The 23795-nt window shown below is 36.6% G+C and overlaps 1 protein-coding gene across 4 annotated transcripts in view; it reads left to right on the forward strand.

Moving 5' to 3' along the window:
* The window catches only part of LOC579055 (sorting nexin-30), a 36659-nt gene that overhangs the window by 2573 nt on the left and 10291 nt on the right, over nucleotides 1-23795 (forward strand). Inside the window, exons 2-11 of one of the 4 annotated variants that reach the window (XR_004066168.1) lie at nucleotides 787-957; nucleotides 1507-1617; nucleotides 2778-2930; nucleotides 4460-4655; nucleotides 5694-5824; nucleotides 6175-6243; nucleotides 6812-6898; nucleotides 10104-10208; nucleotides 14190-14342; nucleotides 15946-19513. Coding sequence is in view for 3 of the 4 variants with exons in the window: in XM_030996402.1 (XP_030852262.1) it covers nucleotides 787-957; nucleotides 1507-1617; nucleotides 2778-2930; nucleotides 4460-4655; nucleotides 5694-5824; nucleotides 6175-6243; nucleotides 6812-6898; nucleotides 10104-10208; nucleotides 14190-14342; nucleotides 15946-16191 (1422 nt within the window). In the remaining variant the exon portion in view is untranslated. Of the gene's footprint in view, nucleotides 1-786; nucleotides 958-1506; nucleotides 1618-2777; nucleotides 2931-4459; nucleotides 4656-5693; nucleotides 5825-6174; nucleotides 6244-6811; nucleotides 6899-8683; nucleotides 8717-10103; nucleotides 10209-14189; nucleotides 14343-15945; nucleotides 20689-23795 lie in introns of those variants that run through there. The other 3 variants (XM_030996403.1, XM_030996402.1, XM_030996404.1) reach the window with 3 other exon arrangements.

Here is a 23795-nt window from a genome sequence, read left to right on the forward strand (position 1 = left end):
AAACTATAACATATAAATAAGAGAGGTAAGAATGTTACACACCGTTTTCCATAGTCGATCCATAGTCTTTTCTTAGGATACCGTCATACCTTTGGGGCCTATGTGCATTATTATTCCCTCTCTAATTACTTCTTCCAAATTATATTTTCAATATCAAATCAATTATATAACGAGTATTTATGAGACTCTAGAATAAAAACTGGCTGAGAAAAGACATTTTGCCTAAAATTCCTCGTCACAATAAACAAAAGAGTACGTATTGATAAACTATCACATTACGGTATCCTTCAACTAACTTTTGATTCGACTGTCGAAAAAAAAAACACTCACCGGTTTTTCTTCAATTTAAGAATCTTTACAGAAATATGCAAATCGTTTGATGATGTAAATATGATAATGACACTATTTATTATTTATTTTAGGAGAATTTATATGTATATGTTTCTTTTTGAACAATTTTAGCCCCAAAACTTGTTTTGGGTTATTCTTCATAAATCAAATGGATCGTGACAAAGACTATGTGCTTGAGCTGCTAGTATCGCGATATATCGATATCATGTCTGTCATGGCTTTGTGAAACAGTTTATCCGCTTCATGACATCTTCGTAGGTCGGCAACAAAGATATGACTGTCATGGAGTTGGTTTCGAGAAACGGCCCCCTGGTAGTTTAAAAAATGTCTCATGCTTCTCTGATTTTCTGTTTTCTTTCGGAGCAACTTGCTTCAAAGTTTAGATTTCCCATTGAAGTTGATTTAAAACCTCTTTCCCCGTTTTCTTTCCTTCAGACAATCTTAGCCTCCCCAGGAGGTGATTCCATAGCCTCTACCAAGGCTCTGATTGGTTCATACAACTTTGAAGATGACGACGACGCAAGAGATCTCTTTATAAAGGTTGATGACCCAATGAGGCACACCGGCAAAATGGAATCATTTGTCAGCTACAGAGTTACAACGAAGGTCAGCATATGCAGGTTTCTGTATTAACTTTGATCAGAGTTTGTCCAGAGTGATATTTGTAGGGTCTGTATGGATGACCTCTTATATGTCTGTGGCATCTGTAAGTGCCAAGCCCTTGAATGTGGATTTTTAAAATTTATTGTTTAAAATGGAAGATGTTATTGTGTCATTTCATCATCAGACTCTTTGTTCCTGGAGCCTCTTAGTCTTAGATTTAAACTCTCTTTAAACCTGTGGTGATCCCCAACATTTGCTCTTGCAAGATTTGATTCTGGCTTTATTTTGTTGAGCGGTAATGGATAGGTATCATGTCAGATCCAGGGTTGAAGTAAGAAGTTTGATAAGAAACGGCAATTGACTGAAGAGCAAATGTCACCGAACCATGTGCCATACAATCAAGCCTGTTTATGACTATTTTTCAACTTGGGTTTCATTGAGTTGATTATCTGTGCTGGTACAAGCTGGAGAATACATGTGTAATACGAGTCCAGTTACATTTATTAGTTCTTGTAACTGAAACTGATTTTTGTTATCTTTTCTAACACCCAGACAACAAGGAGCTCATTTGACAATCCAGAATACAGCGTAAGACGGAGATATCAAGATTTCCTGTGGTTGAGGCAGAAGCTTGCAGAAGTCCAACCAACACATCTAGTACCAGTAAGACATCTTTCCACAATCTAAACCTTGCATTGATGTAGGGTCATTCCGTAGGGATGGGCAATTTTTGTGACGTACCAGAAGTGAGAAACTATGTCTCCTATCAACCGTAACAATTTTTGCTCAAATTTAGTTTAGCTTAAAAAGCATAGCGAACTATGTCTAGAAGTACATCAGCATTATTTACTCTGGATTGTTTAAATCCTGTAGTAGATTGGTTGCTTGAACCAGAAATTAAAACAAACTCACAAAAACTTACTGGGCATCATCTTTGATAGAAACCACAACTCCCATTTGCACATAGTGACCTGTGTTAAGCACGTGGTGTCCTGCCTACTTACCCAGATTTCCTTATCTTTCTATGCTAATTACTCAGCCACTATACATTTTCTACCAAACTTGTTTGGCACATGTCATTTATTTGTTATCTTGAACATCCAGTGTAAGTTTTGTTGGATCCTGTGAGAATTTATTTTCTATATTTACCAGAACACAAGTTTACATTCAATGATATGAAGTGGCTATCCCAGAAAGATTAATCCTGAAAAAGTAGACTTCATTATGTCTTCTTTCCTCAATAGGCGGTGTCAGACAGAGGCCAATTATCTGGAAAATAGTAATCCACTTAATTGGCTGTCTGATATCAATTATCCCTTTAAAAAAAACCTCTTACGAAACATGAAAATTCTCCCTTGAAAAGATTTTTCGCTGGATTTTTGGCAGGAATTTTCTGTCTGACGCCAATGTTGAAACAATCCCTTTAGAGGTCAATGTTTGACTTAATTATTAGCTGGCATATATGGTAGTCAATGCGCTATCATAACCTGCGCACAATAATATTAGCGCGCATTTAATGAGACGCGCTAATTGCACATTACTTTCCGATTGAACGTGTGATGTCACTATGCTTATCTACCTTAACGGCGCGTGCGCAATGGCCCATCAAAAATCCAGACTTAAGTTATCCGGATTATTTGTAGCATGTCTGTCACCAGTCTGTTCCCTACAGTACGTAAATGATCTAGATTTCTAAAAGCTAGTTTATTCAAGATGGGTCAGGATTCTTCTGTCTGATTCCGCCCAATGTTAATGTTTGATTTGATTGACATGTTTCTTAAAGCTTATCTTTTTTCCATCTCTTTCTGTCTTTTCTTACCCAGCCTCTCCCTGAGAAGCAGAGCATGCGGTTAGACCGCTTTGCCCCTGAGTTCCTGGCGGCAAGACGAAGAGCACTCCACAAGTTCTTAGAACGAATCTCAGAGCATCCAGTCCTATCCTTCAATGAGAATCTTCAAGTTTTCGTTACAGCCAAGGCATGGGTAAACTCTTATTGTTTCAATTTTCTCATAAATGTCACTGCTTCAGTATCGTGTGGCTTACCGGTTGATTTCAGTTTCCCCTGAGAATAGTTTGCTTGCATGAAAATCATGTGGTAAAGTATTATCATTTGACTTTAGTTTTGAAATTGTTGTATCTATGATGTTAGAAGAGTTCTGTTTATTTGTCAACACCTGCATTTATATATGTACATGTACATATGATATTCTTCTCTTAGTGTGCCTGATTAAAGCTTTCCACAATAATTGTACCCCATCCCATATGCCTATAGATATAAATTCTGAAGAAAATAAAAAACAACTGCCAACTTTGTTTGAAAGTATGAGAATGCTACTCAAGTAAAAGCTGCATTAGTGTAAATTGCTTTGTATGTTCAATAATGGTAAATGTCTTGAAGTACTTGGTTGTAAAAATTGAACAGGGGAATACAGAAATATAGTGAAAACGTATCCCATTTTAGAGTGGTCAGTATCAATAATTTTCATCTATTATTTTTTAAGCCTTCAATGGAAGTTTTAAGAAGAAGTCTCTCTACCTGTTGAACCATTACTGGGCCACTGAATTAACAGCATTATTGGAAAAATTGTTTTAAACATACAAGCCTGATAATTTCCGGATATAATTGGGTTTCATGATTTTTGTTGTCATCATGCTAATTCAGGTAACTCATTTTTCAGAAGTGTGAGGGTTTCAACTACATTACACCGAAGTCCATCCTCATGATTTGGAGCAAAAGCCAAAAGCCTTTATATCAGATGAAGTGTTAACACATAGTCTAAACCTTATCTGTTTGATTATACCATTATACAGGGCGTATCATAATAAAGGATATTGAAGTTTAATGACGATTTATATGAAAACTACTGATTTCATAATCAAGCATTTTATGTCTGTTGTAAGGACAGAATGTCCTCTTGTTAATGACACCCCGATCATACTACTACTGTCACAGTTGACTGAATAACAAAGCATTGCTGTCCACCATGTGAAAGGTGCACTGTGACAAGTTAGCATTCACAGATAAATTCTAAAGATTAGTGCTTGTGTCAGCCCAGACATATTGAAATGCTGAACAATGAGTGGATTATGTGTCTAAGAAGGAAATGTTATCAAACTTGGCGCAGTGCACCTTTCACATGGTGGACAGCAATGCTTTGTTATTCAGTCAACTGTGACAGTAGTAGTATGATCGGGGTGTCATTAACAAGAGGACATTCTGTCCTTTACAACAGACATAAAATGCTTAATTATGAAATCAGTAGTTTTCATATAAATCGTCATTAAACTTCAATATCCTTTATTATGATACGCCCTGTATATTATTTTCTCCTCTCTTTAAAAAAAGTTCTACCCTACTCAAGTTGTACTCTTATAAGTGCTTCATGTGATTTCTACTTTGAGGCATTTGATATCAAGCAGATTCAGTGTCTTGGCTAACAAGTGTTTTTATATTATCAATAAATATTACTATAACATTTTTATCTGTTTGCCATCTGTCCCACAGGAGCTAACAGCTCATCGGAGGCAGTCCATGTCCCTCATGAGTCGTATGGGATCCTCCCTGCGGACCACTACCACTGCTGCTTTACTCAGGAATAGAAGCCCAGAGTTCACTGTGATGGGAGAGTATGTTCAGATGCTGGGAGAGAAACTAGGATCTATTGAAAGGATATCACTCAGGATATTACAGGAATCCAAAGGTGTGTAGTATGTTCCTAGCATGTGTAATGCCTCAGTCACACCTTTGTATATTTGGCTTGCGTATTGCTGCATATTCATGGCAAGCCGTTTTAACATTTATTCCTATTTTTTGTTATCAAGAAATGATTTTCTGTTGTAAAGCAATGGTAATTCTTGATATCAAGAAATAGGAATAAATGTTAAAACAGCTTGCCATAAATATGCAGCAATACGCAAGCCAAATACGCAAAGGTGTGACTGAGGCATAATGTGAATAAAAAGGTGTGCATGACCCAATCTGGAAATAAAGTGAACTTAATTGTATATGTCAGTGTATGTGCACTATAGAAATAAAGTGCTTTGTTTATCGATTTACACTTGTGAAAGGGGCATATTGGTTGCATAGAATGAATGTCCAAGTGGATCACGGACCGTGTTTGTCAGAGCCGTTGATAAGGTACCTTGATATTGACACTCTATAAATTAGCGGATTAGATTGGATTTGGATCATGAGTGTTCATTGGAATATGGTTCATTTATATACTTTGTACTCTGTACTCTAAAATAAAAATTAATTGCAATGTAATCGGCATGAGGTCTAACTGTTTGCTACATGTTCTTTTATATTGCTTTTCAAAGTACTCTGGGAATGTATATTCTCACCTAACACTGTCAGCTGTTATCAGAACACTGCTTTTCAGGAAATAGATTTAAAGTACCTGGTATACGTTTTGATCAAGAGAGAGAACTTTAGAGTGTAGACAAAGAGCATATGCACTAGGGCTGTTGTATCATTTACCTAGAAATTGAGAGTAAAATGAATGAACTACTATACCATATTGAAAGTGAAAGTATATTGAGTGATTTCAAGTTGGATGTTTAGGGCTGGTGTTAGTGTTAAATAAACATTCAACACCAGCCCTAAACACTGAAATGGAAATCAGTTGGTTTTAAGGTTTTGACCTCTGAATATTATTAAATTCCGGTAGCTAGTGTTATCGATTTTGCGAACATCCAACTTATAATCACTTATTGTATCCTGTCTATCTTGATGTTAGATTATGTGAGTGAGTTGAAGACATACAGCCCTGCCTTCAGACTATGGAGTAACTCAGAGACTGAGCTAACGACTCCACTCAGCAAGATGGCCGACGGTGTTGAGATCTGTACCCAATCAATAGAAGATCAAGTAAGTTCAGTTGCTTTATAGGCCCAAGTTATCCTAAAAGTTATGTGCTATATTTAGATCACATTCTTCTGGCAAGTGCATAGGATTTGTACATTAGGCGATATCATGCAAAAATTGCTATCTGATTGTACTGAATGATAGTTAATTTTGAATGAATATTAAAACCCTCAACAAATTTATCTTCTCCCTCCCCTCCCCCTCAACAAAATGTGCAATATCGTGACATATATTTGAAGGAGATCAATCCATTTGTCACTTAATTAAAGCATTTTATATCAATGTATGACTAATGAAGATGCATTTAAATGTGTAGCATTATATTTCATGTTGTTTTTTGTTTTTTTCCACAGAATACATACCAAGAAACAGACTTTTTGCCTTTCGTCAAAGAATACAGCCTCTACACAGAATCTATAAAGGTGAGAACTGTTCTTAATATTCTCAACATTTATGAAAACCAGTGACATCTAAAACCATAGCTTATTATTAAAGGAAAGGATCAGGCCAGGCATGCAACTGAGTTAGTATTGTATGTTGTTATATTGTTGGTATGTGCTCCAACTTACAAGGTCCAAGGTAAATGATAGTTAGTGAATAGGGCCGGGGGGGGGGGGGGGGGGGGGGGTAGTGGCTTAGGTGGATTTTCCCTGGTTTAGTCATAACACTCTCTGTCTATTACCATTGATTTTTGTCAACATAGTTGGATGTTTTCAAATCCAATTTAAAAACTTATTTGTTCAATTGAGAGATCTTATTTTGTAGAATTTAGTAAAAAGGAGCTCTTAACCAGCACAGCTGAATATATTTTTGTATAAAAGCTGCGCTATATAAATTTATTATTATTGTTATTATTATTATTATTATGATATTGGAGCCTGGACAATAATACCTACCATTCAAACAATAGGACTTACCATTCAAACAATAGGAAAGTAACATTAGTTGGAAACAGTATTCAAATCTACCCCTTGATCTTCTACTCCGCAGACTGTACTAAAGAAACGTGATCAGTTTCAGATGGAGCATGAATTGGCTGTGGAGGAACTCAACAAGAAGAAGAATGAAAGAGAACAGGTAATGTAATCCTTTAGTTGTTAAATTCCAGAAACTCCTACTGTGATGATAGCACATAGATTGCTAACTTGATGTAGAGAATGTAACGGGCGTAACAGTATGGTTTCATTGACATGAATTGACTTGTAAACTGAGATATTAAAAACATGTTTTGAAAATGAAACAACATTCAGCTCTTGACTGACTGATTTGATCAAGCAGATACTACTAACGGGAAGTCCCACTGCTACTGTATTTTCTCTACCTTGTCTCTAAATAAGAAGACTCTTTTTTGGGGGGGGGGGCACATGATGTGAAGGCAATTTGAAGACCGGTACTTGAAATGAAATTGCATCTTGAGAAAAACCTTGTCATTATTCCGAAAAAATTCAGATGAAAGCTTGAAAGAAACAAAAACCCAACAAAAAAATCCACCTTTGTTTAGGAAGTGCCTTGAATCCCCCATCAGATCAAACATGTTTTATATATGGAGGGATAATGTGCACAGTTGTTTTTATTGCAATAAATCTTACATTTGTGTCATTTTGGTGCAAGTAAATGTAATTAGTGACACTACATTGTAGTGTGTGTCTTGTTTAATGAAGCTGTAATGAAGATAAAGATGAAGATAAAGATTAAAATAAAGGGATATTTTGTTCCTTCTTTTTTTAAAAGAAAGATTAGACTTATGAATTCAAAGAACTCAGCTGTGCATGTTTTTCTGTACTGTTCTATCTTGAGAATTATTTTCGGAAAGTTTGTATTTTGTTTAAAAGCTTATCTTTAGTTCTGGTAGGGATAGATACATACATGTACGATATAGAATACTAAAATTAATTAATATTGTTGAACAGTTTTCTGAGAAATTGTGTATTAGCTGTGAAATGCGGAAAGAAAAATGATAGAATAGAACTAGTCTTAATGATAGTATTTTGGGCATGAGACAGACTTTCAATGTTTGTAATTACCAACAAGTTTCTGTTCAATAGTTTGTTTACACAGTACCTAATTTATAGCATGATAATCAATACAGATTGTATGAGTTTGTCAGGAAATAGTTTCATCATCAGAACTCAAGATTAGCTTCAAGTAACATTGTGAATGACTAATTCTTCATGTTGATATTGACTTTAATTATTTGGGGGCTCATGGTTATTATATAGCTATCATTTCATTTTGGTTTATTGGTATGACTTTCATTTGGTTATGGGCGATTCATGAAACCTCATTTGCTTCATGATCTTATTTCTATTTGTTTGGATTAGGAGAGCTTTCATTACAACTAATATCCTTGATTCTCTTTGACATATTGCTAAAACCAACTTGTCTCTTTGTAAGCAATTTAAGAAGAGATGAAATTCTTATAACAATGATAGTAGTAACACTGGTTTCTTGTATAGCACATTTCCATTAACTGACCAAAGAGCTTACAGTATTGTTGTTACCCTGGTCACTTGATTCAATCGCTATTCTGCACATCAAGTGCACTTTTTCCTCTCGCTGGGGAGCATTCCAGTCTGTCGCCTTTTAACAAGTGCGCTCATGCTAGTTCATCCACAATGACATCAATCAAGAGTTCAATGTAAGGGAGATAAAGTAGATGACCATATTGGCATATTATCCCCAGATTTTTTTTTTTTTTTTTTTGGGGGGGGGGGGGACAGCTCTTCTGGCACACAAATGAAATAGCAATTCACTTTAACTTTTATTTTTTCCTTCACATTTCTGAATTGAGTTTGCCTGACTACATTAAACCACATTCATTCTATTATTAACTCATATCTCCAAACCATTGCATAACAACAGATTCATTCTAAACGCAGACAGCTCATACCAAAGGTAACATTGCCATACGTCCACTGTACATTGTTGGTTACTTGCATTGGTTACTTGTGTTGGTTACTTGCTTTGGCAGCTCAATAGAATATTTGTGTGTAGAAATGCTGGGTAAAAAGCTGTGAAAATGTAATTCAGTTGCTTTGTTTTCTCTCGCTTCATTTTGATTTCATCTCACTGGTTTCATTTTATCTGTTGGCCAATGTTTCTGGTTTGTGTTGTTGAATGCACATCAACTGCATGTAAGGAGAATTGCTTGTCATTTCATGATATTGTTGTTTTTATTAGTCTGTTATTTCATACGTGATGCTCTGTAAGTTTGTAACTTTACTCCTGTCTATCAATCTGGGCTAATCTTTATCGTTCTTCCCTCAAATCTACACTTTATTCTACTGCATATCATAGCTGTGCTGTTTTTGCGATGATAAATATTATATATTTCCTTTTTCTAAATACCCAGACCTGACATTGAGGAACAACCACAATACCAGTGGAAGTCCCTTTTTTCTTTTACCTAGAGATTCCAGGCTTTTCCAGTGATATATAGTAACTTGTAGTTTATTGCAGTACAATCCACTTATATAAACTTAAAGATATCAATAACAACTATTAAGGTAAATCACCTTTCCCCCATTCATTCCATCGTGGGCTTTGCAACTTCTTGGTAGTTTTTAGCCTCTATGATCTACCGGTATTGGTTACATCCATTCTTCCTCTGCTGGCTGGCATGGATATGTTTGCTCTCATTTTGATGATCACCTGTTTCTCCTCCATCTTCTTCATCAGCTATCCCTGTCATGATCACCTGTTGATACAGATACTTATTATTGTCCCCAAAGCGTCTGAACACATTACTACTAAGCCATTACGAAGCCATTGTAATTTTTTCCTTTTCCTCCTTGTTTGGTTACTCTAAATGCTGCTTGGTTTGACAGAGACTGTCGCCAGATCGTTAACATTAAATGCAATTCTTCCTGCTTGTCTTTCCCTGTTTTCTCCATTTCAATATTTTTCTTGGACTGTACATGCATCATGTATTCATTATCATATTGGTTTATACTCGTACTCGTACATGTACATATATGCTTGAAATCAATCCAGCCTGCTGTCTTTAAAACAGTGTCACACCTGTTTCCTAACCCTCTCATTCACAATATACACCTGCTTCAATTTTTCCAATCTATTTTTTCATGGTTCTTATCCACCTCGGCCATTCTAGTATATCTACACTCAGCTTATTATTTGTACTTTTTATTTAAATCAAACCCTGTTGATGCCATCAGGAGCAGTTGCATGATGTAATCCAATCCTATCTCACTTCCTCTTCTGTCCGTCTGTCTGTGTGTCTGTCCATCTGTTTGTCCATCTGTTTGCATGTTGACTGGTGCAGGTGAAAATCTCGGATCAGAACTACTCGTTTGGTGCTATCATGGGTAAAGACCCAGCCGATGTCAAAGAGGCAAAGAGTGGCAGGATAGTATCGAAGATAGAACAGGTAGATATCAATAGTGTGTAGCAAAATGGGAAACATGATGGGATACATACATGTGTGGTTCATTCATTTTGGAGTTGTGGTTTTACTAACTAACATCCTATTTACCCTTTTCCTTCTTCATATTATCTTTCTTTTCTTCTCCCCCCTTTTTTAAAGCCACTGACAAGTATTTAGCAAGAATAATCTTTTTGATTTTTCATTGATTTGATTTATCATCAACTTATTTGATAAGCGATATACAAGAAATAATGAAAAGGTTTCCAATTATGACCTGCTTGCGCTAAAAGATCAGTGATAAGTCATCAAACTCTATGTTTAGTGCGTATGGTTTTAAAATTGCTATATATTTCTAATTTTTTAGTATGATTTTACTAGCTTACTGAAATGGAACCTATCCAAAGTTTCCTCCATACCAGTAACATATCTTCAGATTAAAAATTTAATGGGGGGGGGGGGGGGGGGGGGCGGGGCAGGGCTTGAATCTTAGATAAAAAAAGAGCAAATTACAATTGCAGGCAGGTAATCACAAATTCTCCGGGCCAAAGCAAAAATGATGTCTGGAGTATAGATGGGGAAATGATGTTCAGGGTTGTCAAACAGCTAAAATCCAGACTTAGTCATTCATTCCTTAGGAAATTGAATCTGTTGGTTGATCCAAAATGTTTGTTCAATGATAAAAAAATGCATGAACGAAAACCTGATAGAAAAAACTTTCAATCAACAGCAAAGTTCATATCGATTTGCTGTTTGTAAATCGCACATGCTTCAAGGGAAAGTTGAGTTCTGTTTTTAGACCGCAAATGCCTTCAAAGTGCATGGTTATTGCTCTTATTTTTATCTATGACATTTATAGTGCCCTTTTAGAACCTAAAATTGCTATGAAGGTAATTTTAGACCTCAAAATGTGTGAAATTTAGCCAATAGGATCATACCAAGTCAGCTCCACTTTTAAAAAAACATGGTGACCGTTAATTAATTATTTAATTAAAAATAACAATACATGAGCCGGCTAATTGTGAGTAATATAAGCAACACGAAAATGCCAATAAAAAAGCCAACATCAGCATTGGCTGACATACGACGTAAAAGGCGTTACTTCGTTTTTTTCAACGTTTTTTTTTAATTTGTCAAAATGTCTAATAATTGTGGTGGTACACAAGTATTAGAAATTGTTATATTTCAGCCGTCTCTGAACTGATTTTGATCAAACAAAGATGATTTTGTCATTTAAATATTATGTTCATTCAAATTTGACACTCAGTTTTTCATTATCTCACAAAAAATTATTTTGTCTAGCGCCCTCTGCAACAGAACTCAACTATCCCTTTAATTACTTTAAAGCTTGGAATAAAATAGAATGACAATACTTCTGTTTATAATTCATATAAAAATGTATTATTTTACTTTAAGCACACATTTTCAAACTTTGCTCCTTTGCCTGGTTTGCTGTTGGTAGTTTCAGTTGTGGCAGGTTTTGTTTCCCTCAAAAATGGATTCTCAATGAAACCTGTACTAAAGAAACCTGTACTTAAAGACCATCTGCCTTTAAAAACTACTTTTCTTGTCTCTCTTGGGTGGTTTTTATAGACAGGTTCACTGAATATATCTCTTGTTATCTTTAGACTGGTATAAAAACCCCATTACTTGGTTTCTTGTGCAGTATTTTTGTTTTATTTAGGATGACTGCTTTTTCCACAAACTGGTGCATTATTGTTATTCTGTCCCAGAAATGTCACAAGTGATCAGTCTCAAAATATGATGGAAACCATATCACCCGTGTCAGATAATAGCCTGTGGAGACTGCACTGTTATTACACTGTTATTACACTGCAGTGTTATGAACAAAGTTTGTCTGGAAGTGGCGTGTTGTGTGTATCATAGCTCTGTGTGTCTTAATATATACTCCACCAACATCTAGGCCCCATAACACGAAGCTTAGCAATTGATCGTGCAACAGCTTTTTGCGAGTGATTGCATTGATAACGATGTGCATTCAGTCAGTCACTCAGAAATCAATTGTATAATTGATTGCTATACAAATAATCCATGCTTGAGAGTGTATTGGTGAATATGCACTGCACGTAGGTTAAGTCTCAGTAGATAATGAACAAGACAGGTCAAATTCATTGTCCATCTCATTGTGACTTAACCAAGTGCAGTGCATATCGCTAAAAACATGTATCAATTGTTTTTTTTAATAAGATCGGTCTACAATAAGAGTATAAAGTCGAAAAATCAGTGGTTGTTGTCACCAGAATGCAATCCCGCGCATATGTATAAAAATGAATGCTCGCATACATGATCTATTATTACGCTTCTCATTAACTTCATTCTTAAACCCATTTTATGATAAGCTTTGTGTTATGCTGCCCTAATCCTGCTTTTACCCCATGCAATATCACCATTTTCTAAACTACCTCCCCAATCCTCTCACCCTGCCTCCCCAACCCTCTCATTTTTATTGAGGTAACATCGGTGATATACATATACCTCAGTCACACTGCAAACCGACTCCAAGCTCTCTGACTCAACACCAACCAATCCTTAGCCATTCATTCAGTGTGTTAGTATAGTGTAGGCCATGTCGGTGTGGCTGGGGTCTTGTACATTCACAAGTGAACCGACTCCATGCTCTCTGACTCAACACCAACCAATCCTTAGCTATTCATTCAGTGTGTTAGTATAGTGTAGGCCATGTCGGTGTGGCTGGGGTCTTGTACATTCACAAGTGAACCGACTCTAAGCTCTCTGACTCAACACCAACCAATCCTTAGCCATTCATTCAGGGTGTTAGTATAATGTAGGTCATGTGGGTGTGACTGGAGTATTGATTAATGTGTATCTTGTACATTCAAAAGTGTCAGTTTTGTTTTGCAGTGTGTCCTTTGCTGTGTTGTTGCCCTCACAGATTGTAAACCCTTCTTGCAGCAATTGTGAAGATAGCTTTAGTACAGATTAAATTTGAACTGAGAGCCAGGTCTTACATCCCTTACAAAGAGTTGTGATGGATCCTAATAGAATTTAGGTCCCCTTTCAACCACAACTGTTATTGCATAATCCATTGTTTGTGTGATTTGTGATTAATCCAATTTCAACTCTTTGTTGTACAAGACAAGGGCATCTTTGTAGACAAGTATGCAACCAGCTTAGTAGCTTAGACCAAAGCTAAAGGGCAAGCTAGACATTCTCTGCTCCATCTGTATGTGTGTTCTTTTCTTAGTCTGTTAAAAGCTTTTGCTATTGTCTGATTGTAAAACTTGTACAGAATTGGATGACTGTGATCACTTTTCAGAGGGTTGTCCTCAGCCTTAGTTTCCAAATATTCTACTATTTTACTTATGATTTGTCACATGTGCTAGTATCATACATGTAGCTCTTCAAAGTGTTACAATGTTATATTATGAAGTAATTATGAGCTCAATATCCATAATTCTTCTTCTTATAAACTTCACAAAGTATCTTATGAAATTAAGAAATCATCATGAAAGTATCGTGATCTCAGTGTTGCTAATACAGGGGCTGTAGTGTTAGGTGACATTCCAGAATTATATCATTTTTTTAAATTGCCCTTTGAAACCTTATTAGAAATCAAACAGATAAGTTTGTTCCAAAACTTCTAAACGGGCAGTCAAGTTTGTTTTGATCAAGCATTGAGATGTATGTAATACAGGCTCTTCTTTCCAATAAAAAGTTGTTTACCCCCCACCCCCTCAAAAAAAATGTGTCTTGATGTATTTCAATTAATTTGCTCATATTCTATTCAAAAGCACGATACTTCTTATTCTTTAGTGACATTGTTCTTGTCTGGTCTTATTTGTCTGTATGATGCCTTATACTTGGGTTTCAGTCTAATATTCATATTCCTGATTATGAAGTACTCATAGTTGTAGTACATTGTCACTTGTCAGTGGTACGGTAATTGGTATCTTCTGCACTACTTGACTCACTCCCCCCATTCTTTTGTTTTCTTTCTGGACGTAGCTTCAGAAGGAGGTTGAGGTGTTCTCAGACCGAGCAGAGTGTGCGAATGCAGACCTCAAGGCAGACATGGAAAGATGGCATCATAATAGAAGGAAAGATATGAAAGATATGCTGAGCGGTATGGCTTACCAGCAGATCATGTCTAATACAGGGGTGAGTCTAATAATCATTTTACTGAGCGGTATGGCTTACCAGCAGATCATGTCTAGCACAGGGGTGAGTCTAATAATCATCTTACTGAGCGGTATGGCTTACCAGCAGATCATGTCTAACACAGGGGTGAGTCTAATAATCATTTTACTGAGCGGTATGGCTTACTAGCAGATCATGTCTAATATAGGGGTGAGTCTAATAATCATCTTACTGAGGGGTATGGCTTACCAGCAGATCATGTCTAACACAGGGGTGAGTCTAATAATCATTTTACTGAGCGGTATGGCTTACCAGCAGATCATGTCTAGCACAGGGGTGAGTCTAATAATCATCTTACTGAGCGGTATGGCTTACCAGCAGATCATGTCTAACACAGGGGTGAGTCTAATAATCATTTTACTGAGCGGTATGGCTTACCAGCAGATCATGTCTAACACAGGGGTGAGTCTAATAATCATCTTACTGAGCGGTATGGCTTACCAGCAGATCATGTCTAACACAGGGGTGAGTCTAATAATCATCTTACTGAGCGGTATGGCTTACCAGCAGATCATGTCTAATACAGGGGTGAGTCTAATAATCATCTTACTGAGGGGTATGGCTTACCAGCAGATCATGTCTAACACAGGGGTGAGTCTAATAATCATTTTACTGAGCAGTATGGCTTACCAGCAGATCATGTCTAACACAGGGGTGAGTCTAATAATCATCTTACTGAGCGGTATGGCTTACCAGCAGATCATGTCTAACACAGGGGTGAGTCTAATAATCATTTTACTGAGCGGTATGGCTCACCAGCAGATCATGTCTAACACAGGGGTGAGTCTAATAATCATCTTACTGAGCGGTATGGCTTACCAGCAGATCATGTCTAACACAGGGGTGAGTCTAATAATCATCTTACTGAGCGGTATGGCTTACCAGCAGATCATGTCTAATACAGGGGTGAGTCTAATAATCATCTTACTGAGGGGTATGGCTTACCAGCAGATCATGTCTAATACAGGGGTGAGTCTAATAATCATCTTACTGAGCGGTATGGATTACCAGCAGATCATGTCTAACACAGGGGTGAGTCTAATAATCATCTTACTGAGCGGTATGGATTACCAGCAGATCATGTCTAACACAGGGGTGAGTCTAATAATCATTTTACTGAGCGGTATGGCTTACCAGCAGATCATGTCTAACACAGGGGTGAGTCTAATAATCATCTTACTGAGCGGTATGGCTTACCAGCAGATCATGTCTAACACAGGGGTGAGTCTAATAATCATTTTACTGAGCGGTATGGCTTACCAGCAAATCATGTCTAACACAGGAGTGCGTCTTATAATCATGTGACTGAGCGGTATGGCTGAACAAAAGATCATGTGAGTCTCCAGGAATAGAAACTATGATGGAAAGATAGCAGATGATTATATCAGAAACTTGCAGAAAAGGATTGCAGTATTTATTATGTTGTTATCACAATAGTCTTCTTTATAGCTCTCATAACCATCACACATGGTCCTTTTATTTGTCCAATATTTCCTCAGCCATAGCTGATTGTGTACTTGTGATCCTATTCTAATTCTGATTCCCCTTGCCTTGTTGAACATAGATACTTCAAGCCTGGGAAGATGTGATCAGCAGCTTACGGGATGAAGCAGGTTTCCTACATGGAGAGGACCCCTCCCCCATGCACAGTACAACAGACCCGTCCCTCACCGGCGCTACGTCCCCCACCCTCACATCTTCATCTGGTGCTGAGAGGGGAGGAGCAAAGAACTCCAAGCCAGAAGGGTTTCTTGACATCAATAATGGACTAGAGGATGAGGATGAGGAGGAGGAGCTTAATGCCTCGTAATTGATACTCCCTCGCCTGGTCCGTCATAGGTCAGTGTCGTGGAATGCAGGTGGTGGTTTTTTAAGGGATCAATCTGCAGGAGCAGAATGGAGAGACAACATAAGCCATTGATTAGTTCATCTGCTTATGGACAGTAAAGTACTGTAATAGAGTTCTCCTACAGCTTGGACAACAAACTACCTTGTGATTTGCAAGACAGGCCCATCTCATTCATCAGACTTCATTGTTATAGAAAACTGATTCACTTCATTAATAAATCTGTCAGAGCAGAGATAAGGAAAGAATCTTATCAATGGATTAGTTCCTTCTCATTGTACTTCAAATAGAGTTTTAGAGTAATGGGCAAGTAGGAGGTATTTGGTCCTTTGATATCCTATACTTAACCAGGTATTGTGGAATTCTGAACAGAAATGAACCTCAAATTTGGTCCGATAGTAGGACGATTACAAAATAGCTTGACCTGATAGAGTTGACCTAAGGTGTGCGAGGATGTGAGCTTTGACTACTAGTTCTTGATTTGATTTTCAAGACTGTTCCAATCAGCATGGGAAGGTGCCTGGGTATTCTCTTCTCATTATCAAAGTAAAGGTCTATATGCTGACATCACGTCCAGGACAATGTATTTCAGATGAAGCATTTCTGACCCCAAAGCTAGAAACCAGCGTTAGGTTTCAAAATAGGATGAGAGAGCTAGTGTTTGCAGTGGTTGATATCTTGGAATAAATGGCATTGATCGTTCTTTGTATAAATTGACAAGTATCATTGGAAAGCTCAGAATATGTAATTTCAAGATAAATATAATCAATAAATTGAATCTATGAGACTTAACGGTGGCTTTGAGCTTTGGGTCAAATAGGAGATCAGAAATGACCATGATGGAAGTCATCAATGTACCTTGCTGGATTAAGGAAAGTGTTAATCTTAATCTCTTTAATTGATTATTCTAATCTCTATTTGAAGAGAAGGTTTTTAGACTTGTGAAGTCAGCTTCTGATGATCAGTCCAGCAGACAGAATTCAAGTTAAATCACACACAACATGGACCAACTTTGTATTTATTACCTCTGATCACTTTATCACTATTTGAATACTCTTTCCTCTTTTTATTTATAGTCATTGTGTCGTTTAAGACTTATATTTGATGATACTGCTGATAATGACAGAATTTAGCAAACCTCAGTGAAGTCCCATACTATAACCGGTATACTATACGATCCTCCTGCAAAACGATTTTGGACAGTGGTGCAAGTAATAGAAATCACATTGGTTTTCAGAAAGAAATCTGTATTTTCGATTTAATGATGCCTCACGTGTCAGCCAGATTTGTTTCCTTTTTCCGGATAGCCATTCCTTGCACTTGATCACATAGTTCTGAAAATTTAAATGCGTATACCTCTTTTTCTCAAAGTGTGAGTGTTCTGAGGGAAAACCTAATTAAGTAACACAAGTGACATTCCTTTCCTTTTCTATTCACTGGGTTGCGTATAATGTTCTAACAACTATTTTACATTTTATTTTTACATTTCATTTCTATCTCATAGAATTGTTCTGCTGTTTTGAAATAGTCTTTTGGTTTCTTTATAGATTTGCTAATAGATGTAGATGATGTTATTTGTTTGTTTGTTTTGGTATCCTCACAATCGTTGTGATTTGGAAAGGGTGGAATATTTCTTGCCCCGCGTAGTATCCATATTGACGCACTGTTTAGATGTGCTTTGCATTCTCTAGGAAGTTCAAAGAGAAGGTATTTCGGTATGTACACTGTAGTTACTTCTATCTATTTTATTGTTTTCGAATTTTCAATGTGAGTCTATCACATTTCCATGAAACTGTTCATCCTTAAAAAAGAGTTTACATCTATTTTCTCTATGTTTTTGATGTTTACACCCACATGATTCTGCCCTAAACTGATGAATTCAAAGTTTGAGAAATCAATGTTCAGCCACATAAATGTGGAAAGAAAATGTGAGACTCTGTGCGATGAAATGTGTGTGTACTGTGTACAAATGTAAAAAGCAGAGATGATATATATATATATACTAGATCCAGTACTAGAGTTATGTAGTTAGATTCATACCCTCATTTTAGTTGCTGGTGCTTGTGAAGTGGAAAATTGAGAAAAGAGAATGAAGTTTGTGAGATGTTGAAGCAATTGATTGGTTTGATAATTGCCTGTTTGATTCAGTTCTGGTTCCTTGCCGTTGATGGCTTGGATAATTTTCAATTTCAATTTCAATTTATTTTCCATCTTTAAAAAAAAAGAACAAATATAACATAGTATTGACACATTGTATTAAAATAACAATATAAACATAAACATGGAGGGATACCCTTGATAAGCAGGTTGCTTGTAAGCAGGGCCCCGGTATACAATATAAGATTTATAACTTTGTTACAGAAATATCTAAACATTGGCGAAAATTTAATTTATTTAATTTATTCTTATTCGTGCAAAATATGTACCGCATATGTTTGAGTGAAGTATAATGAAGGTGAAGGATTAGGATATGTGACCAAGGTATCAACTGTTTGGTCTGGAAAGAAAATTTTGATAAATGGTCCTAAAAAGACAATCATTTTCAGTTTGCATAGAGTAGTTACTTGAATTTAAACATGTTGTATAAGCCTGATGTCAATCAGGAAATAACTTTTTATTTGGCTTTCAATTTCAACGAAGAAAATTAAACCATTGACATGCTTGAGTGCTTGTAAAAATTGTAAACTTGTTTATTTAAGTATTTTTGTCAACAATGAGACATGGTTTTAATGTCTTGTGTTTGCTTTTTGATTATCTGACTGCCAGGGAACAGAGCTTTAAAGGAATATAATTTGTTGTTGACACCTACGTGTAACCAATTCTACTCATCAAATATGAATATGCCACTAAACCTTGTGATGTATAAAGATTACACTCTAAGTGCCTGTGTCTTATTTTGATGAAGAAACACAGAAAATAGATTGAAATATCTAATTCTGCACCTTGTTAATCTATATAGAAAAGTGTACACGTTAACATCTCATTGTGTCTATTTTAATGTTATATTTAGTTAGTTTGTTTTGAGTATAATAGCATATTTGTCAAGTGATATACTTGAAATATTTTGTATTTATCAGCATTTATATTTTGCTGCAAATGGTTAGCTAGTATGTGGAGATGTATATTTTGTATGTTATATACAATTATGGTTTTAAAGCCAGTTTTCAACAAATTATATTTTAAACAACTTGGGGATATGAAATTTGCTTTCTTACATAGGGTAATTCAAATAAATTAGAAAATATATAGAGTATGTGATTATACTTCAAAATTAATTATTTTCAAGGTTGGTAATGTATAATTGAAATAAAACTGCATTGGTAGGCACTGCTGTAGGGGTTAAATGTAATATTTTGAAATGATTTTATTAACTCAGCCATAGACGTCATGAGCTACAAGGTAAATTAGAAAAGAAACATACTCAATTACTTATCAGATGTATGGCCTATTGAAAATCATTGTAATATTGCTTTGAATTTTGTGTGGTATATCTTAGAATTTAAGAGTACATTTATGTACAATTATACAGTAAGAGAAAATATCTAAAAGTGTTGACTGTTCATAAAGAACACAACGGAGGGAAATGTAACAGATACACTTTTGAGACAAAGAACCTCCTGCTCAATACTAATAGATTGCATGCGGTTCAAGAGTAAACACTGATCTGAGAATTCCTTGTTACTGTCATAATGATTGATCACTGAAATTTGAAGTTACTGCCCGTTTAAGAAAGCACTCTTCATAGTGACCTCTTCCCCTATCCTGTCCAATATAACAAATTTATTAACACCAAATTCAATTGTATCATTTCGGAAGCTTATCACTGATTGTAATTCTTTCTGATGACAAGTTTTATGAGGTAGGGCTTAAGTTTGTTACGCTGGATTGTCACTTTGTTGACGTGCACCAAGGTTCATTCTAAAGGCAATTTATATCAAGGATTGCTCAATAATTACATTATTGTGTTGTATTTTTATGATGTTATACCTCCTAAGACTTCATCATGTATTTATCCATAATTATTTTATGTTCTTTACTTCTTTCACTTTTTGAAACACTGATCTCTTTTCATTTACTTTCCTATATTTCAAAATTTAACTTCAAAGTAGATTAGTCTCTGTAGAAGCTTTCACCTATCAGGGAAGTCTCATAAAGTTCCTTATTTTCGTCTCTTGTTTTTTCTTTTTTCTTTGAAAAAGAGCAATTTGGGTGCGTGTACGCATTTTGTCAATTCATTACAAGACCTTGCAATCTTGGTTTTAGGGACGAACTTTGATATGACATAGATATGTGCCACAAAGTATTTCACATATCCTATTCTGTTCAGAGGTTTTGTGTATTTGACAAAATCATTTTTATAGGTATTTTGTAATTGTGTATGATATTTGATTTCTTCGAGTTGTTCATAATGTGCAATGATATGTAAATCTGGGTAAATAAATATTTACAGGATTATTGTAATTTTAGTTTGATTGTAGTTTATTTTACCAGTATCTAAACAAATTTGTGTTTGATAATAGAAACAGTCACAACGATGATGATGCAGGTGATAGAGATTATGATGACGATGGTGGTGGTGATGGTGATAATGATGATGGTAATGGTGATGGTGGGGGTGGTCAGTGGTGGATCTATGGGGGGGGGGGGGCCGGGAGCCCCTCCCCTGGCCCCCCCCAAACGGGTAAATCTAAAGTTTTTTGAAGAAGAAATGGACAGCACCCTCCCCTTGGCTCAAAATTGGTGGGGGGGGGTTTGTTGAGTTTTAAAAAATGGTGCTTACTTCCCCATCCCCCCCTCCTCCCGCATCGTTTAGCAACAAAAAAAATAAAAAAAATAGTGCTCTTACCCAGATAATAGAGATAATAGTAGTGAGCAGGGGCGGCCGAGCGACTTCCAAAGTGGGGGGGCACCAACAAAAAAGGGCACTTTCTGGAAAAAAGGAGCACCTACAGTGGGAAATCTCAAAGCGAAAATATACCATTTTTTAGACATTGGTATATACCCCTACATGTACATTGTGATTACATTATCAGAGATGAATTCAATATTTGTTTCTCTTCATACATCATACAAGATATCGCTTAAGCATCATACTTTACAGTTGGGTGTGATGTCTGAATATGCATTTACGAGCGAGCGAAGCGAGCGAGAAAAATGTTAAAGATCTGAGAGGTCGCAGTGCGAAAAATTACATCTTTTAAAGAGGAAAAAAGCCAATCGTGATGGGGTTTATAAGCACATTTTCATAACGGAAGACTGAAAAGACCTTTGATAAGTAACATAATTATATCATCTTTAAATGCGAGCGAGCGCATCGAGCAAACTTTGGGGGAAATTGCTCTTAGTTGCTTTAAATAAGGGACACGTTTAATGATGACATGAAAAGGGGACAATTATCGAAAGGGATAAGAAACTTATTAGAATAGAAAAGGAGCACGTGTCAAAGTACAAAGGATAATTATAAGAGGTGAAATGAGGCATTTTTTCACCTGAAAAGAGGCACTCACCAGTGATGAAAAAGAGGCGTTTACGAAAATGGGAAATAGGCATTTGTTGACGGAAAAGGGGCATCCATCAGATTTTGATAGGGGCATTTATAAGAGGTGAAAAGGAGATAGGTCCCTTATTAGAAAGTAAAAGGGGCACGTATCATTATTAAAAGGGGAATTATCAGAGGTGAAAAGAGGCACTGACCAGATATGAAAAGGGGCACTTATGAACATGTAAAAGGGGCACTTATAATAAAGGAAAATGTGCATTTGTTGAATGAAAAAGGGCACCGTTCAGATTGTTAAAAGGGGCAGTAATGCTTAGGGGAAGGAGCTCTGTCTTCTTTATGGGGGCACTTATCATAAGGAAAAGGGGCACTTATTAGAAAGGGAAAGGGGTAGTTATGAGAGGGGGAAGGAGCTCTCTCTTTTTAATGGGGGCACTTATCATAAGAAAAAGGGGCACTTATTAGAAAATAAAAGGGGCACATGTTAAAATGAAAGGTGTGCTCATCCGAGTTTAAAAAAGGGGTAGTTATTTAAAGGAGAAGGGGCACTTCTTACAAAGGAAAAAAGGGGCAGTTGTCAAAGTAAAAGGAGCACTTCTCAGTTTTGAATAGGGCAATTATCAGAGGTGAAGAGGGCAATTATCAAAAGTGAAAAGGGGCGCTTCTCGCACCTGAAAAGAGGCACTTATTCAAGATAATTTCAAGATTCATGAGAATGGAAAATGGACACTTATTGCAAAGGAAAATGGGAACATGTCGAAGGAAAAGGGGCACGTGTCAAAAATAAAAAGGGCACTCGTCAGAGGTGAAAAGGGGGAAGGAGCACTTTTATTAAGTAATAGGGGCACTTTTCAAAGTAAGAAGGGCACTTTTCCTATGTAAAAGGGGCACTTCTTACTAAATAAAAGGGCAATTTTCCTATGTAAAAAGGGGCACTTTTGGGGTATCTGAAAAAGTGGGGGGGGGGGGCACTGTGCCCCCTGCCCCCCCCCCCCGGGAGGGCCGCCTCTGGTAGTGAGACAGAGTGGTCTCCCAGGTACTCCTTTTTCCTATTTTTTACAAGTTTTCATTTTAGTCCACGATATTGTCTTGCCAATATCTTTTTGAATATCTTTTTTAGAATAAAAAATATAAAACAAAATTAGATTTCTATCATCTCTCTCTAGTTGTAACAGAAACAAGTAACTCTCTGAATAATTAGGAAGATTATCAAAATGCCATTTTTTTTTAATAACTAAATTTACCGTGACCTTTCAGACTCGATGACCACAGACATGCAGTATTGACATTAAGAAAATACTTGGATATTAGCAGTGAGTTAGACTAGCCTAGTGGCCAGGCGATCGCTTCGTAATGATAACTGGAAGTTATCGGGTTCATTACCCAGGCAGTGCGTGATCTTTTTTCCTTCTTTTTTTGTCTTCATCTCGCCAAAGTAGACTAATTGATTGATCGATAGAAACGTATTACATGAAGTCCAAAAAGGACAGCTATACTGGTTTATCCATCAAACATAATTGCATTGAATACTTTTTCAGTCCGAACGCTTATACGGGATGGTATAAAGTTTGGGGAGATATAGTATGAGTGAGAGCATCAGTGATAAAGATTTATGTGATATATGCAGAAAGACAGAGAAAGAGAGCGAGAGAGAAAGAGAGAGAGAGAGAGAGAGAGAGAAAGAGAGAGAGAGAGAGAGAGAGAGAGAGAGAGAGGGGTGTGTGTGTGTGTGGGGGGGGGGGGGGATTCACAGAGATATTCTGGCGGGAAAGCCCGATATTTAATTTTCCCCATGCAGTTCGGCCAGTTATAATTATTGTTGTTGAAGATGTCAGGAAAAGGGCACTAAAGCATATAAGTCACTTCGTCTCTCTCTCTCTCCCTCTCTCTCTATTTCTCTCTCCCTCTCTCTTCCCCTCTCTCCGATCGCGAGCTTTGTTTTCATGCTTCAAGGCCCGTTTAAACAATCTCATTATGAAGTGGTCATGCATGGATATATTTCCCGTTACATTGCCATGAGTACAATAATGCTAAATGTACTACTCACGCGGATGTAGTATCGAAAATAATA

This window comes from Strongylocentrotus purpuratus, unplaced genomic scaffold, assembly GCF_000002235.5.
Source record: "Strongylocentrotus purpuratus isolate Spur 01 unplaced genomic scaffold, Spur_5.0 spur5_scaffold_3, whole genome shotgun sequence".
NCBI lineage: Eukaryota > Metazoa > Echinodermata > Echinoidea > Camarodonta > Strongylocentrotidae > Strongylocentrotus > Strongylocentrotus purpuratus.